The sequence below is a fragment of the Geotrypetes seraphini genome, chromosome 1 (assembly GCF_902459505.1).
Source record: "Geotrypetes seraphini chromosome 1, aGeoSer1.1, whole genome shotgun sequence".
Lineage (NCBI taxonomy): Eukaryota > Metazoa > Chordata > Amphibia > Gymnophiona > Dermophiidae > Geotrypetes > Geotrypetes seraphini.
The window spans coordinates 227,796,988-227,812,898 of record NC_047084.1 but is presented as its reverse complement, the minus strand read 5'-3'; the positions used below and the strand labels follow the sequence as shown (position 1 = coordinate 227,812,898).

The 15,911-nt window shown below is 39.5% G+C and overlaps 1 protein-coding gene across 5 annotated transcripts in view; it reads left to right on the top strand.

Moving 5' to 3' along the window:
* The window catches only part of LOC117361967 (uncharacterized protein C4orf19 homolog), a 196,657-nt gene extending 188,148 nt beyond the window's left edge, over positions 1–8,509 (top strand). For all 5 annotated transcript variants that reach the window (XM_033947624.1, XM_033947634.1, XM_033947616.1 and 2 more), the window contains one exon: positions 6,553–8,509. In XM_033947624.1, the coding sequence (XP_033803515.1) occupies positions 6,553–7,480 (928 nt within the window). In that variant the 3' untranslated portion in view covers positions 7,481–8,509. The remainder of the gene's footprint in view (positions 1–6,552) is intronic.
* The last annotated feature ends 7,402 nt before the right edge of the window (positions 8,510–15,911 follow it).

Below are 15,911 nucleotides of genomic sequence, written 5' to 3'. Positions count from 1 at the left end.
GGTCGATTCCGCAATAATCTCCTCTGGGAGGGCATTCCAGGCGTCAACCACTCTCTGAGTGAAGCAGAACCTCCTGACATTAGTCCTGAACCTGTCCCCCCTTAGCTTCATTACATGTCCTCTAGTCCGTGTCAAATTGGACAATGTAAATAATCTTCTCTGCTCTATTTTGTCGATTCCTTTCAGTATTTTGAAGGTCTCGATCATATCTCCACGCAGCCTCCTTTTCTCAAGGGAGAACAATCCTAGTGTTATAAGTCTATCCTCGTATTCCAGTTTCTCCATACCCTTCACCAGTTTTGTTGCTCGTCTCTGCACCCTCTCCAGCAGTTTTATATCCTTAAGCTCCCTTGGGTTTATGGACTTTTCATGATCACCCATGGACTAACTTGATAATTTTTTTTATATTCAGTTGATGCATCCTGCATCTAAAATAAATAAGGGGGCACTGTTACTAAAATTTTGCACTTACCGCAAATTTAAAGTGAAAATTAGTTTGGTAAATGCAGGGAGGGTTCCATGTATCTGGACTGCATTTAATACACAGGGCAGATAGCAGTTACTCCCAAACTGTTTGTCACTATAGGTAAAACAGTATGGGCCCACTCAAAAACAGAGAAATATATTCCTTTAGCACTGCTATGCCAGCACATCATTCCCCACGTCTCCCCAACAGACAATTCTCCTTGCACATCTGATTGTCCTGATCTCCCCCAATATAATTTCAACACCACTCGACACAATCAGGAATCCCCCCATCCACCCCTAATACCAGCCCCAACACCCCCCATTCATAATCTGGGCTACTGACACAACAACCCTGCCCTAACATAAAATCCCTATCTCACTCCTGAACACAGAGGTTCCTGCCTGGTTAAAATCAGCCAGGTGATCCCTGAATTTTCAGTGGCACATAACCAGATAGTGCCATTGAAAATTTAGGGAGACAGCTGCACAGTGCTGGATTTACCTATAAGCTAAATAAGATACAGTTTAAGGAATCACAATCTGTAGGGGCCTCGCAAAAGTTCAGAATTTGGGGGGAGGGGAGGGTCTGAAATTTTTATGTGGCTTTTTATCAAACTTATTTAAATGTTCAAGAGGTGGAATTACTTTCATCTGTACTTTTAAAATGGCTTTATACGTAATGAATTTAGGTAGTATTTTAAGCACACATTTCTGTTTTCAGACGTGGAAGAGCATAATCAAAAGGGACGTCCAAGTCCGTTTACGTCCATATCGCAAGTCGTCCAAAGTTAAAAAGAGCCTAAGACACATTTTCGAAAGATACGTCCAACATTACTTTCAAAAATCGTCTAATTATACGTCCTGCTGATTTGATTGTCCAAGCCACTAAATTGTCTATCTTTATACCACATTTCCGTCCAACATTCCGTCCAAGTCCAAAACGCCTAGAACAAGCCCTGTTGGACGTGGGAGGGGTCTGCAAAGTGATGTACTGCACACCCACATATGCCACTTAAATAGTGGGAACTTCACAAAAAGGGTGCCATGTCTTCTCCTCCCTACAGCTCCCTTATAGGTGATGGTGAGCCCCCCAAACCACCTCCAGAATCCCCTAGATCCACTTATCTACCACCCCAATAGCCCTTATGGCTGCAGGAGCCACTTACATGCCACTACAAATGAGTTTGGGGTTTTTGGGGAGAGTGCACATGTTTATCAATGCAGTGATTACAGGGGCTTATGGGCATGGGTCCTCCTCTCCATGAGTCCCTAAACCACCCCCAAGATGACTTAAGCTGCCTCTGGGCTGGACGACTAGGCTTTCCTATGCCAGGCGGCCAGGTGATGATGGTCTGGAGGCTGAATTTTAAAGTTATGATTAAAATTTTTATGGGGTGGGGGGTTAGTGATCACTGGGGTAGTGTGTAGGGGTCTGTTTTATGTGTTTGCAGTGCTTATCTGGTGACTTTAGGTGGGTTTTTGTGACTTAGACCATGTTTTAAATCTCCTAGCCATTAAAAATGTTGATAATAAAAAAAATGTATGAATTCTGTTACATGAGTGGCTATTAAAAAAAACATTTACAGTCACCAGTGTGGTTCACCTTAAAAGGAAAAAAATAAACTATAAGTTTAAATAAACTGTAAAAATTCCCTGATAATCAAGAAAGACAGATTTAGAACTCAATGAGTGGTGGGAGCAGCGCGGGCCATTCAGTGTGGCTCCCCGCGCTAGAAACTGCTATAGCAGTTTCGTACAAGGAGGCCTTAGTCATGACTGTATAATAACTATAGAATATTTCTTTTCTTCAAACTGAGGACAAATATCAGTCGCTTATATAAAATAGCATATGTCTTTCATGTTTTGTTCTTAACAATACCTCCAAATGCTCCATAAAAAAAAATGGTTGAATAAAATAGAATCCAAATGCAGGGTTGATCCAGTCTTGGGTATACCCCAGTGCATGCAGGGACTTATAGTCTTGCTTTTCTTATGAAAAGCAGTAGGGAAATCAAAACTGCAAGTCCCTGCAATAAAGGACAAGATAAAAAAATATATATTAAATACCTTTATTTTGATAAATAGAGAAAACAGAATCCTTACTTCAGGCACATAAGGATTAGTTGGTTGATTCAAATGTCTATTAGAATTCAATGACTCCTTGGTAGTCTTCTCATTCTCCTCAAAGCTCCATGTGCAGGCAAGCCCCAGTATATTAGTCCTCTAGTTCAGTGGTTCTCAACCCTGTCTTGGAGGACCACCAGGCCAATCGGGTTTTCAGGCTAGCCCTAATGAATATGCATGGAGCAGATTTGCTTGCCTGTCACTTCCATTATATGCAAATCTCTCTCATGCATATTCATTAGAACTAGCCTGAAAACTCGATTGGCCTGGTGGTCCTCCAGGACAGGGTTGGGAACCACTGCTCTAGTTAATAGATTACAAATAATCCTTACTTACAACTTCTCCTCTACAACAACTCTAGAACAAAAACCAAAACAAAACACTTCTTTGATGTCCACTAACCAAACAAGGTAAACCTCTAAGGTTCCTAGTTAGAGAAATGCAAAAATATAGGTCTATGTTTAGATGCTCTCAGACTGGTAGGCAAAGGGATGAATTTAGGAAGCACCTGAGCATTAGATCTCTTCCTATTTCTAGCCTCTCTCTCTATGTTTTCTTCTGGAACCAAGTCCTCTTCCTTTTGGCTTCTTTCTCCTCCCCCTTCCTGGTTTACAGCTGCCTGCTGGTTAAGCCATACTGCTTTTGGATGCCTGCTCTCTAGGATACAGAACAGGTAGCAATGGAATCAGCACCTGAGCTGTACTGGCCCCAAACTGGCCTTCCACACTGAGGGCTCTTTGGACTCCTTGGGGGGAAGAAGGCACCTGGTTGCTATATATCATTCCCTGTTCACTCGTTCCATCCCTTCATGATTTAATATATATCTTTATCATACTTCCACTCAGTTGCATCCCTTCATCAGCTACAGACACCTAATCTGGTTCCTTCGTCACATTTTAATCATGCTGATGAAAGACGCTATTAAAATCCAAAGGACATCTTTCAAAAAATGGAAATCAGATTCAAATAAAGAAAATATAAAAAGCATAAGCAATGGCAGGTTAAATGTAGATTTTGATAAGACATGTTAAAAGAGAATGTGGAAGAAAAAAAATCTTGCCATAGAGAGAAAAATTATAATAAAAGCTTTTCCAAAGGCAAAGCAAAAACCAATTTAGGGAGTCACATAGAATTCTGGGTAACTGAGGAGTAAAAGGTGCACTCAGGAAGGATAACACCATTGTCATATCAAGAAAACTAAATGAACTCTTTGGTCTATACTGAGGAGGGACGTAATCACACCAGAAGGATTCTTTGATGGTATTGACTCTGAACTGAAGCAAATCACAGTGAAGCTGGTGGATAATAGTGTATTCCCTTGCAGCTAAACTTGCAGTTTTTTTAAATTAATATGGCAACTTTTCGCTGCATCTTTTCAAAGTCCAAGATTATTAATATAGGGCTTGATTCAATAAAGTGTGCTCAGAATTTGCCACTGGAAAAAATTGGCGCTAAGCAAGATTCTATAAATGGTGAGTGACTGAGTGCTTTATAATACGTTATTACTAACGCTGTTGCAACTCAATCACTCACTTTTATGTGAGTGCTATGCAAAGACTTTTTCAGACTCTTGACTTTACCGTCCAGCTTTTGAAACCTGATGCAGGCATAGTGCTGAAACACAGCTGAGTCTGGTCAGTCATTAAAGTCTGTAATCAGAAAACCCCAAAAAGTCTACCATTTGGACCTGTGGTCATGTCTGCATTCTTTGCTGTCTGCTTTTGTTTGTCCTTGGAAATATCTACAGAAGTTCTTTCTTTTTTGTTTGCAGTAATTTCCTTAAATGCACACAAATGGCTTTATAAAATTACTACCCACAGAGTCTGATCTGTGGCAAGAAGATATCAAAATCTGGGGAGTATTGTAACAAAAAAAAAAAATAAATATATATATATATATATATACACACTTCTCCCTCCGTATTTGCGGTTTCAGCAATCGCGGTTTCAATTATTCACGGTTTTTATCTTGCTGGCTCCTCCCCCGAAATTACGTCGGCTTGCATAGAGAAATCGCAGATTCCAAGCGTTTACAAAGAAAATCGCTGATTCCCAGCACTTTCTTCACCATGTTTTGCCTCTCCTTCAGGAACAGGCCAGATTGCCCACCACGTTATTCGTGATTTTACCATATTCATAATGGTTTTTAATAGAAAACAGCGAATAACATATGAAAAAGTTATTCGCGGTTTTTCTGTATTTGCGGTTCTGTTAATCCCCTATCACAGCGAATACGGAGGGAGAAGTGTAGTTACTGAACTGTCTAAAGATTTTAAATGCATGATTTTTTTTTTAAGTACCATTAATCTTTATGGAATAATGAAGTGTTTAAACTAAACTGCTCTCGAGCCATTTAATTTGTTTGAGATTCTTCACTGTCTTTTGAAAATCAATCTTCCTGAATATACTAAACATGGTTTTATGATGTTATACTACAATGTGGCAATTGTTGTTTTGGTTAGTTCTCAGTTTACACATCATTTATCAAACTACCCACACAGGGCCCCAAATTGACTTCCAAACATCCTTTCTTAACCCTGTATTTGGCATTGTTGCTCAGATGCAACATGTGTCTTCTATGGCTTTTATGGGAGATCCTTAATTTGCAAGTAGTAATAAGTTTAACTACCACTTGAATATACCCTTATGTATTGAAAACTTTTATACAGCATGTTTCTAGCATGTAGTCTGAGGAGTCCAGAACTTTCAAACTAAACTCAGGGGAGCAACATAGAATACCACATTATGAGGATCAGGGGTTTGGCCTTGATAAAGTTACACAAAATACACTCCAAAAAGCTGCCAAAAACCTAAGCTAGAAACAACAAAAAAGGCAGAAATAGTCACACCAGGGTTCACTAAGGGGGCTCTCAGGACCAATACTGTGCACACCACGCAAACCGCGTGAAAACTATCATGGATAATACAAGATTAAAGGGTGCTCTCAGTGTGAACAAGCAGCGATAGGAGTCAAGCTCAAACACTTCACGAATTAGGTAGAGGTAATATACCTCCACCCGCACACCATCATTGAGCACCCGGGTGTGCTGTAAATCAAAGTGAAAATATCCACCAATCTAGACCAAATCAAAACAGATGAGTTAACAGGTGAAACCTGAGCGACCCCTGAACGAACCCTGCCAGCCAAGACCCCAACAAAAAACAATCAAGATAAATCAAAATGAAAAATGAAAATCAAAAAGTAAATAGACTTAACTGAAAAGTGAAAAACCATGTCACTGAAGCACCAAATTGAAGCGCGCCAGGTTCAACCGCACTGGTTTCGGGGAGGAGCCCTTCTTCAGGAACCCATGAACCCGACTAAGGAAGATGGGGGAATCGGCTGGAAGGCGGGGGGACATGTTACAACAGCGAAACATGTTGGTTAAAAATAATCCCTAGCCAGAGACCACGTGATTAAGCTAAGTATTATGCTTATAAATGAATATTAAAATATGAGTTAATGCGCAAAAGCAATAAGAAATTAAAAAGTTTCACATATGAGTTAAGACTATAAAGGACCCAATGACGAATTGACACATAAAGCTTAGAGCAATAAGATTTATTTGAGCTCTAAGAGGTGCCACTGAGGATCCTAGAAACATGCTGTAAAAAAGTTTTCAATACATAAGGGTATATTCAAGTGGTAGTTAAACTTATTACTACTTGCAAATTAAGGTTGTGGATATAACACCCTTGTGAAGAAATTTAGTTTAGTGTACATACTTTCATGTTTTATGGGAGATCAGCATCTCCAAATGCTTGTTTACTTGGCACTGTTGCTCTCGTTCAACATCAAGTTATGTAAAGCAGCCATTTCACCATTTGCCAATTAAAGAGTTAATTAGGATCCTGTTTTGGAGACATTTCCCCTTTCATGTCATTATGTTTTCCTGAATTTTAAAAATCAGTATGCAGTATATTAATCCTTTTAACCTGTTAATTTTTTCCCCCCATCCAGTTATATTTTTGATGTACCAGAAGCACTGAATCCCACTGAATTGAATACTTCCAGTAATAATGATTCAGAGACTGACCAAGAAAAAGTGAACACAGATGGTGAAATAGTAATTCACAAACATGAACTTCAGGATGAAGAACAGATGATAATTGCAAATAACAACAAGCTCAGCCATTTAGAAGCTGGTTACAGAAATCATGGAAGTGATATCCATGAGGAAGGTGTTGGAAACTGTGTTGAAAAATGTGATTCAGCTATTAACAGATTTGTTTCTAATTCTTTCCTCTACCCTGTTTTGAATTATGACAGAAAACAAATGACAGAAACTGGCAGTGATGCACATCTCACTCCATTTTCTGAATCAGTTGTTCCAGGGGACATTGAAACGAGGACATTGTCTCATTTCAATACGTCTGGCAAAGAAAGTGTCTTAGAAGCAGACGCCGGGGTGAATTTGGCCTCTGAAGAACCCAACAACTTCCAAGATGAAAGCTCCGAGTCCACAGAAGAAAACAATTCGCTCACAGAAAGTGCAATACTCGAAATGCCAAATGCCACACCCATTGTGCAAAATGGCATTCTAAATGATTACTGTCAAGATGATTACTCTAGTGCTGATGAAGTAATTGGCCTTTCAAATCATGCAAGAGATTCTCAGCAGGACATGGAGTTTCCAGTGTGGAAATGTCATACTTTTTACCTTTCTCTGGATAGGAACGGAATACCTGATCCCTCTGAAGGAAGAAATCAAAATGAACTTTTGCGTGTTTATTTCAAAGAAGGCCAGTGGGTGGAGACTATGGTGGGGGATGAAGATTTTAGCAGCGTGGAATTGAATGGGGAAGACATTGAGGATGCAGATGTAGCAGAGGCTCTGGCAGCCCTGGAAGCTGCAACCGCAGGAGAAGATGAGGACGAGGAATATTAACAGTGTTCATCTTTATTACGGACATTCTCGTCCCCTTGTTACTCAGGAAGCAAAACAAAACTGCCCGTATTCCTTTTGTTGAATATTTAGAGATGTGAAAAGGAACCTTTTTTTAACCATTGTGGGCCTATTCTGTAGCTTTCTGATAGTTTAAGTGCGGTGTAGCCAGGTCTATTTTAGAGTTGGGAACCAGAAAGGCAAGTATCTGTGGCGCGGCCTTTGGTAAAGCTCAAAGAAGCAAAGCTTTAGGGTGCCTGCCACTGGCTATACCATATCCATGGTTTCTACTCTGTGCCACAGCATGTCTAACACCAACTTTGACTACAACACCTACTTTTTATATAATGTAGGCCCATCATCCATTTTAGTGTGTGATAACATGATTTTATAGAAGAGTCATGGACTGATTTGATAATCAATTATCCCTGAAGGATTTAGTGTCAGTAGTGGCTTCCCTTTTTACCTTCACCCAGGAAGGGTACAGGCTATGATCCTAAGGAAGAGTGAAGAGAAAAGGAATTAAATATCAAATTATAATACTTGTCATTCATATCATAGCTGTTGGGTCCTTCTGTTTGTGAATAAGTGCTATCGCCAAACTGATGCCTCTGCAGTTCTTTACTGCTAAGGGCAATTTGAGATAAAAATGAAAATACATCTCCCGATTGACTTCCATAGATTTTGCACCAAAGGTAGAACTTCCACTGACAAAACCCAGGCAGATCAATTAGGCCTCTGATTTGAAGTGCCCTATGAGGCCTGCAATGAGAAATGAGACAACAGTGTCCCTAGACTTTGAAAGACGTACTGTACATAGTGACAAATCTTTATGATTTCCTTCTCCAACAGGGACTGGTAGCAGCAGCCTGAAAAGGACTGCTAATATTGGAACCAGTGGGCCTCCCTGAGCCACTGATTGAACAGGTGCACAGAAGTGGCTGTATGAATTGGTTCTGGAAGAGGAGGTTCATAGTCTTAAGTGCGAGAGACAAACGAGCACCGACAATTCAGCGCAAGACTTCAGCGTGCCGCAGGAAAACCTTCTTTTAAAGAGCTCCAATGGGGGGTGTTGGTGGGGAACCCCCCACACACTTTACTTAATAGGGATCGCGCTGGCGTTGGGGGGGGGGGGTTTGGGGGTTGTAACTCCACATTATACTAGAAAACAACTTTTTCCCTATTTTATAGGGAAAAAGTTAAGTTTTCAGTATAATGTAGGGGTTTACACCCCCCAACATGGCAGCTTGAGACAGTACGATCCCTATTAAGTAGAGGGGGGTTCCCCCCACACTCCCCATTGGAGCCCTTTAAAAGAAGGTTTTCCTGCGGCGCGCTAAAATCTTGCTCTGAATTGTCGCTCATTTGTCGGCGCACGTTTGTCTCATGCGCTTTTGTCCCGTCACCGGAACAGGGTTACCATATGACTCCAGAAAAAAAGAGGACGGATTGAGCTATCCAAGTTTTACTTCCATTGAAAGCAATGTAATCCTATTCCTGAAGATCTGAAGCAATGTTTTCATGCAGATGTCTGAATGCGTGACTTCTACCATAAGCATAATGTCGTACCATGCAAAAGATTGATGGCATGCAAATTTTATGAATCGAAAACTTGAGGCTAATGGGAGGGGGGAAGCATGTTGGACACATGTGTACTAAGGTTTCATGGTAAGTGTGGCTTCTTGTGTGCATGTCTAATCAAAAATCAAAACTGTCAGCAATCACTGGCATTTCTGTGCCTAAATAGGAGACTCACAAAACTCGTTTGCACATAAAATTTTTGGGAGGCTCCTATTTAGGCAAAGAGCAGGCACCAATGTGTGCCATCACTTTTGGTTTTGTGAAGACAGAAGCACATGCCTGTTATTTCTCTATTGCCTTTGAACCTTGCAAGGGCTTCTTTCTAGTTGCAAAAGGAGACATAACTGGTAAAAAAATAAAAATTCTCGTGAAACCCATGCATCAAAATTCCCTATTTACCTCTCTGCATTGCCACAGAATACTCAATAGCCTCACTAGAATTCATTTTAATGCAAAGTGTGGCCATGTGTTTCACATGAGTTAATACGCTCAATCCATCTCAGCATTGCTTGGTGCATATAACACGTTCAAACTGCTGTAACCATATGGTTAAGGTCATGGTAGCTTTCTCCATCAGACCCTGAGTAAGAAAAATCATGGAGCCTGGACTGGCCACTGTTGGAAATAAGAAACTGGGCTACATGGATCCTTGGTCTGACCCAGTACAGCATCTCTTATATTATTATGATAGCTATTATTAATTTAATTGACAGAGGCAGACGGCACCTTATAGACTAACCAATTTAATGCAGCATGGTCTTTCAAGGACCACATTTTAAATGTAAGTGGTAGTAAACACATTATACAAGTATAAAACCTTTTCAGTAACAATAAAGGTATCGCGACTACAATGAATGCAGCTACGGTTAATGTTTTATCCCAACAACTGTATTGCTCTATTGCTTTTAGTAAAACTTAATTTTGAAAATGACTGTCACTCATATGGGTGTGCATGCGAGTCATTTTTAAACCAGCACAGCTGAAAAGGCATTCAACAACTGCACTAGCAGGAAGTGGAGTGTTCAATCTGATAAACAGTTCTTTCAGATCAGGGAGGGCTACAATACTATTAATCTCTTCTGACTGAGTCTGCAAGTATTAATCAAAGGAAACTGTGTGAAACACTTGACTTCTTTATAGGAAAAAGTGTTTGTACTTTATTTTCAACGCACGCAAAATGCCCTGGTCACAGGGTTGGAGAAGGGATGTAACATCTATCGTCACCGGTCTTTATCATCTGCATTAGAAGTAATACCATCTAATTCATCACTTGCATCTTCATCTTCATCGTAATAGTCAGGACATCCAAATTTTAGAGGAAGCTTTCATAAAGTTGGAATCGTTCTCTGTTGTTCTAACAATTTTTTTTTATCTGATGGTAAACTCCATAGGAATGTCTTTGAGAACTGATGCAAAAACATCAAATATGTGTGAACCCTTCAATCTTCTTAAGACCATCTAAAGACTCTTATCAATCCAGTGGATAGTCGCACCAATGTAAAATTTTCCATAGGATAACCAGCAGTTTGTTGTGGTAGAGACATAGGTCTGCTCACTAAAAATTGCAACCAATTTCAGCTTTATCTCCACTTCAACATGACCTACCTCATCACTATTTCTTTGGCTGGAGTCTAGTAACTAGTTCAAACATAGATAACTCCACTGTTCTCATAGGCTGTATTCATTGAACAACAAATTTTAAGATGAGATGATCCACTGATGTTTCTGTACTTTTTGCAAGTAAATGTGACAAAACGTTAAAGAAACTAGTTACTTTTGCTAAGTTATGATAGTTACTATATTTTTCTGTATTTTTATTAATTGATTATAAGTGCTTATTATGATTATTAATATATGTATGTTTATTGTTTTGCACTTTTGTTAGCTTTGAAAACTTAATAAAGATTTTATATATATATATAAATATATATATAAATATATAAATATATATATAAATATATATATAAATATATATATATATATATACAGTGGTGCCTCGCATAACGAACGCCTCGCACAGCGAACGCTGCGCACAACGAACTTCATGTCTTGCTTCCTACAACGAACTTCGTTTCACACAACGAAGTCGCCCGAGCTGCATCCTTCCGCGCAGGCACTGCGCTTAACTGCCCTCTCTCCGCCTGGCTCCCTGTGCAGTGGCGGACCGTCGGCTCACAGGGGCCTGGCGCCTACTGCTGATGCGTTGGGGGGGGCGGAGCTACTCTCGCCGCTTCCCCGATGCTAGAAAAAAAAAAAAATGAACAGTTAAGTCCCAGTTTTTGCCGCTGAGACTCTGCCCTCTCTCACTGTAAAATTATTGTTTATACAGTATATCATGGCTTCTAAAAAAAGCAGGAAGGTGATTTCTGTTGAAATTAAACGGGAAATAATTAGGAGTGAATGTGGGGTAAAACAGTGTGACCTCGTCAAAGAGTTTGGCCTCAGCAAAACCACCATTTTCACCATTTTGACAAATAAGGATGCAATAAAATCAGCCAAAGTAGCCAAAGGAGTATCAAAACTATTTCATGAAAAACATAGGTCTTCAATCCACGAGGAAATGGAGAGGCTATTAGCAATTTGGATTAAGGACAGGCAGGTGAAAGGTGATGTGTTGTTTTAAAAAACAATTATGTTTTTAGATGTATCTAAATAAAAATAATAACAAAAAATTTATCTTTTTTTATGTCATCTTAGCATATTTTATGCTACAGAACGAATTATTTTTTTTAACATGTATTGTTATGGGAAAACGCGTTTCACATAACGAACTTTTCGCATAACAAACTTGCTCCTGGAACCAATTAAGTTCGTTGTGTGAGGCACCACTGTATATATATATATATATATATATATATATATATATATATATATATATATATATATATATATATATATATATATATATATATAAATATATATATATATATATATATATATTTATATATATTTATGATAGTGAAATAGTATCACCCACTGGCAGAACTATAGGTGGAAGACTCCCACTCTGCTTAGAGGGAACAGTAGCTAAGGTTCTTGCATGCTCCATTACAGAATAGTGCATAATGCCAGTTCTCAACATGTGTGCAAGATGCATTTCATTTCATTTGCCCAGTTATAGAACTGTCCTATTTATCTATAAGGTGCCACTTGCCTCTGTCAGGTTTATTACACCAAACTATCTCTTGTCAACTTTTTATTATTAATTTATTATTAATGTTTCTAACTGCAAGAAAATTGCAGGACTGTCAGCTATGTATATATAGACTATAACTGAGTACAGAGCTGAATAAGGATGCTACCTAGTGGGATGATTGAGCTTTTGGATGATTGTTTATATTTGCTAATGCACATTGAAGATTAATTATGAGAAAAATTTGGACCGATGACGACACAATACCTGATCCACAGTGTCCTGTGATTTAATTCAGGACTAGTTTTTGGAATGATTTGTATCACCTGATGGTCCTAAAAAATAATAATAATAATAATCTTTATAGCTTTGAACTAGTTTTGCTGAATTTATGCAGTGGTATGAGCATTATTTATGTACATGCAAAAGCAGGCATGAGCAACCTCAGTCATCATGCCTTGGACTCTTCAGGGAAATTTTTATACATTTGGCCAGAAAGATTCACTCTACCACATGTTTGAATACAGGGTTTATAGAAACCAGCATGCAGTTAAGTCATCTCCATACCTGCCAGCACATGAACCATAGCAAGGCGCCTTTAAAACAATGGAGTCCTTTTACTAAGGCACGCTAGCTGATTTAATAAGAAATTATTTATATGCCGCCATATCAGGGAGGGTCTAAGCGGCTCACAGCATGAGAAAAAAACAATACATACATACATTTTCAATAAAAATCACAATAAAATTCAATAAAAGGCAGTACATACATTTCAATAAATTAGCGAATGCTAAACGCTAATACATCCATAGACTATAATGGATGCGTTAGCATTTGGTGCACGCTAATATTTAGCAAGTGCTAAATCAGCTAGCGCGCCTTAGTAAAAGGACCCCCATGTGTTTATAGCTTTAGTAGTGCTGAAAGAAAGAATGTGAAGCTTTGTCAGAAACCCAATACTTGAGAGCAGAAACCTTTTCATATCAGTTAATCACATCATACATGTATGGACAGAATAGATATAGAAAACACAATCAATGTGATTGCAATAACCACAAGGTTGATTTTCCCCTTTAGATAAGAGTGTTTTTGTTTTTACCTCCAGGGAAAGGTGTTTCCCTCTGTATTCTGAGAAGTTCATTCCATGTTGACTAGAATAGATGAATAAAAAAAACCAAAAGCAAACATTAACTCCTAACTCATATAGTTATACTCTTCCGCTCACCACTTTGCAAAGGTTTCATAAATGTATCCTAGGGAAATACAGCGAAAGCATTAACAATAAAGACGACCGCCACCACTTGATTAAAGGGAATAGAATTAACATGGCTGTGCCACTATTTAGCAGCTGCTCCATCTAGTGGCTATATGAAGCAGCTGCTCTCTTTCCACCAGCAAGAAAATCTAATTCAAAGACAACTTATGGAACATTTTGTGTCCTAGCACATAGCCTGGCCCTAAAGGTTGTGAAGCCCCTTCCTTTCCTGTCCCCTGCTCCCTTTTTTCTGTCTGAATCCCTTCTCCCTATCCCCACAACATAATCCTCCACCTCCCCAGACTCCCTCTTCTGGCAGGACATGAATGAATCTCAAATTTGTATTTGTTAACGCGCATGTGGTTCATTAGCAAGCCTTAAAATATGTGAAGAACAATTCTATAACTTAGTGCCTACACAAATTTTGGCCTGCCATTTCAGGTTTATGTTAGTATTCTATACACAACCCCAAAAAAGAAAGGGATCAAACAAGTGCAAAGAAAACAATGCAAACAAACAAAACAGCACAGCCTGAAGAAACGGGACAAAGATGAATTTAATACATGCCATCTTGGTGCACAGGTGCAGTTATGGAATTAGTGCTCAGCATTGGCATGCATAAATGGAGGCAAGTTACATTATTGCCCCCATAGTGTCTGCTAATGCAGTTTAATGTACATTTTCAATTAGGCCTGGATTACGTAACTAGGCATCCAAAATGCAGACCAGGGTTTTCCAGGCCTCTTCCTACACATTCCTTCCTCCTACCATATGCCAACCCGTCACATAACTGTCTATCTACCCCTTCCCAAATCTAATTGATATTATATCGCTGTCCTTACAGCGCCTCTTGTTGTGCAACTGAAAAGGTATGATGGGATATAAATAAAGCTATTATTATTATTATTTATGGCACCTATCTTTGATATGAATTGCTCCTCCATGGGCGCTTTAGGCTGCTAATGCCACATCTGGCATTAGCCACTCCCACAGTGGCGTTATACAGCCTAAAGCACCTACAGAGGCGCAATTCCAGCACCAATCTTGAAACCCAGTTAAAAATGTTGTTTAAATGGCATATTTTACTGAGCTTGGGGCATCTTCCAGCATCTAAAAAGTTGGCGCCGATTAGAGAATCTGGGCCTTAATGCACATTAAAACATTTCACCCCCCTTTCACAAAACCGTGCAAGAGGTTTTTAGCACTAGCTAGCGCGCTGAATGCTTTGGGCTGCTCCAACGATCATAGAGTTCCTACGAGCGTCGGAGCAGCACAGAACATTCAGGATGCCAGCTGGTGCTAAACACCTCTTGCGTGGTTTTGTAAAAGGGGGTGTTTGCAACATAAAATAATTATTTTTTAAAAATGAATGTGTGAAACAAACTAACAACAATTTCCTACAATCTGGAAAAGAGGCTAATTAAACGGTACTTTTTCCCTGTGCACAGCCCTATAATTTGCCTACTTCTCTGCTAGCTTCTAGCTGAATATATACTTGTGATGAGATTATAGAACCCCATGTATTTAAACTTCATGTTGAAGACAGAAAACGAGGAAGCAGACACAGATAGGAAGTACTGTTCTGCTGCCAGGGGTTGGGGAGGGGAGAGGACAGTGCTAGACTAGGGGCAGAGAAAAGTACCTGCGTATTATAAATGTAATCCGCTTTCATTGTACCACAGAAAGGCAGTACAGGCAGTCCCCAGATTATGAACGAATTATGCTTTTAAATCTGTTCTTACATCAGATTTCTATGTAACTCAGAACTTGTAGATTTTAAGATTCTTGCTGCTTACCTCTGCCCCCAGCTGAAAAAAAGGGTCAACAGTCCCAGTGTTCCCTCTAAGGTAGGGATCTCAAAGTCCCTCCTTGAGGGCCGCAATCCAGTCAAGTTTTCAGGATTTCCCCAATGAATATGCATTGAAAGCAGTGCATGTAAATAGATCTCATGCGTATTCATTGGGGAAATCCTGAAAATCCGACTGGATTGCGGCCCTCAAGGAGGGACTTTGAGACCTCTGCTCTAAGGTACAGCACGCACAACCACACACTGTTCTTAATATGGCCATGCATCATTTCTAAATCTGCTGCAGGAGAAGTGTAGGAGTCTGTGCCACTGGAAATCCTGCTCAGTGAAATCAAATGAAGCCACAACCGTGTCCTTAAAGTTTGAGTTCTACTGGTGCAGGGGGGTCCCAGGAGGTAGTACCCTAGGGATGGCGCTTCTAATACTAGCAATAGTCCCATGTCTGTAAAAAGGACTGAAGAATTAGGAGTTGAGACGCTTTATTTCTATTTGCAAAAATGTTGTGCTTCTGGGTTGGTTTAGGTAACCTCTCATGCAATATACCAGTTAATCTGCTAAGTGGTGTCCCTGAGTTTAACAGAGCAATCACTGAAGATATTTGGCAATTTGTTCCAGTCTTTTAAGAGAAGACCTTATTCCACAAGTTGCTGAGTTTATC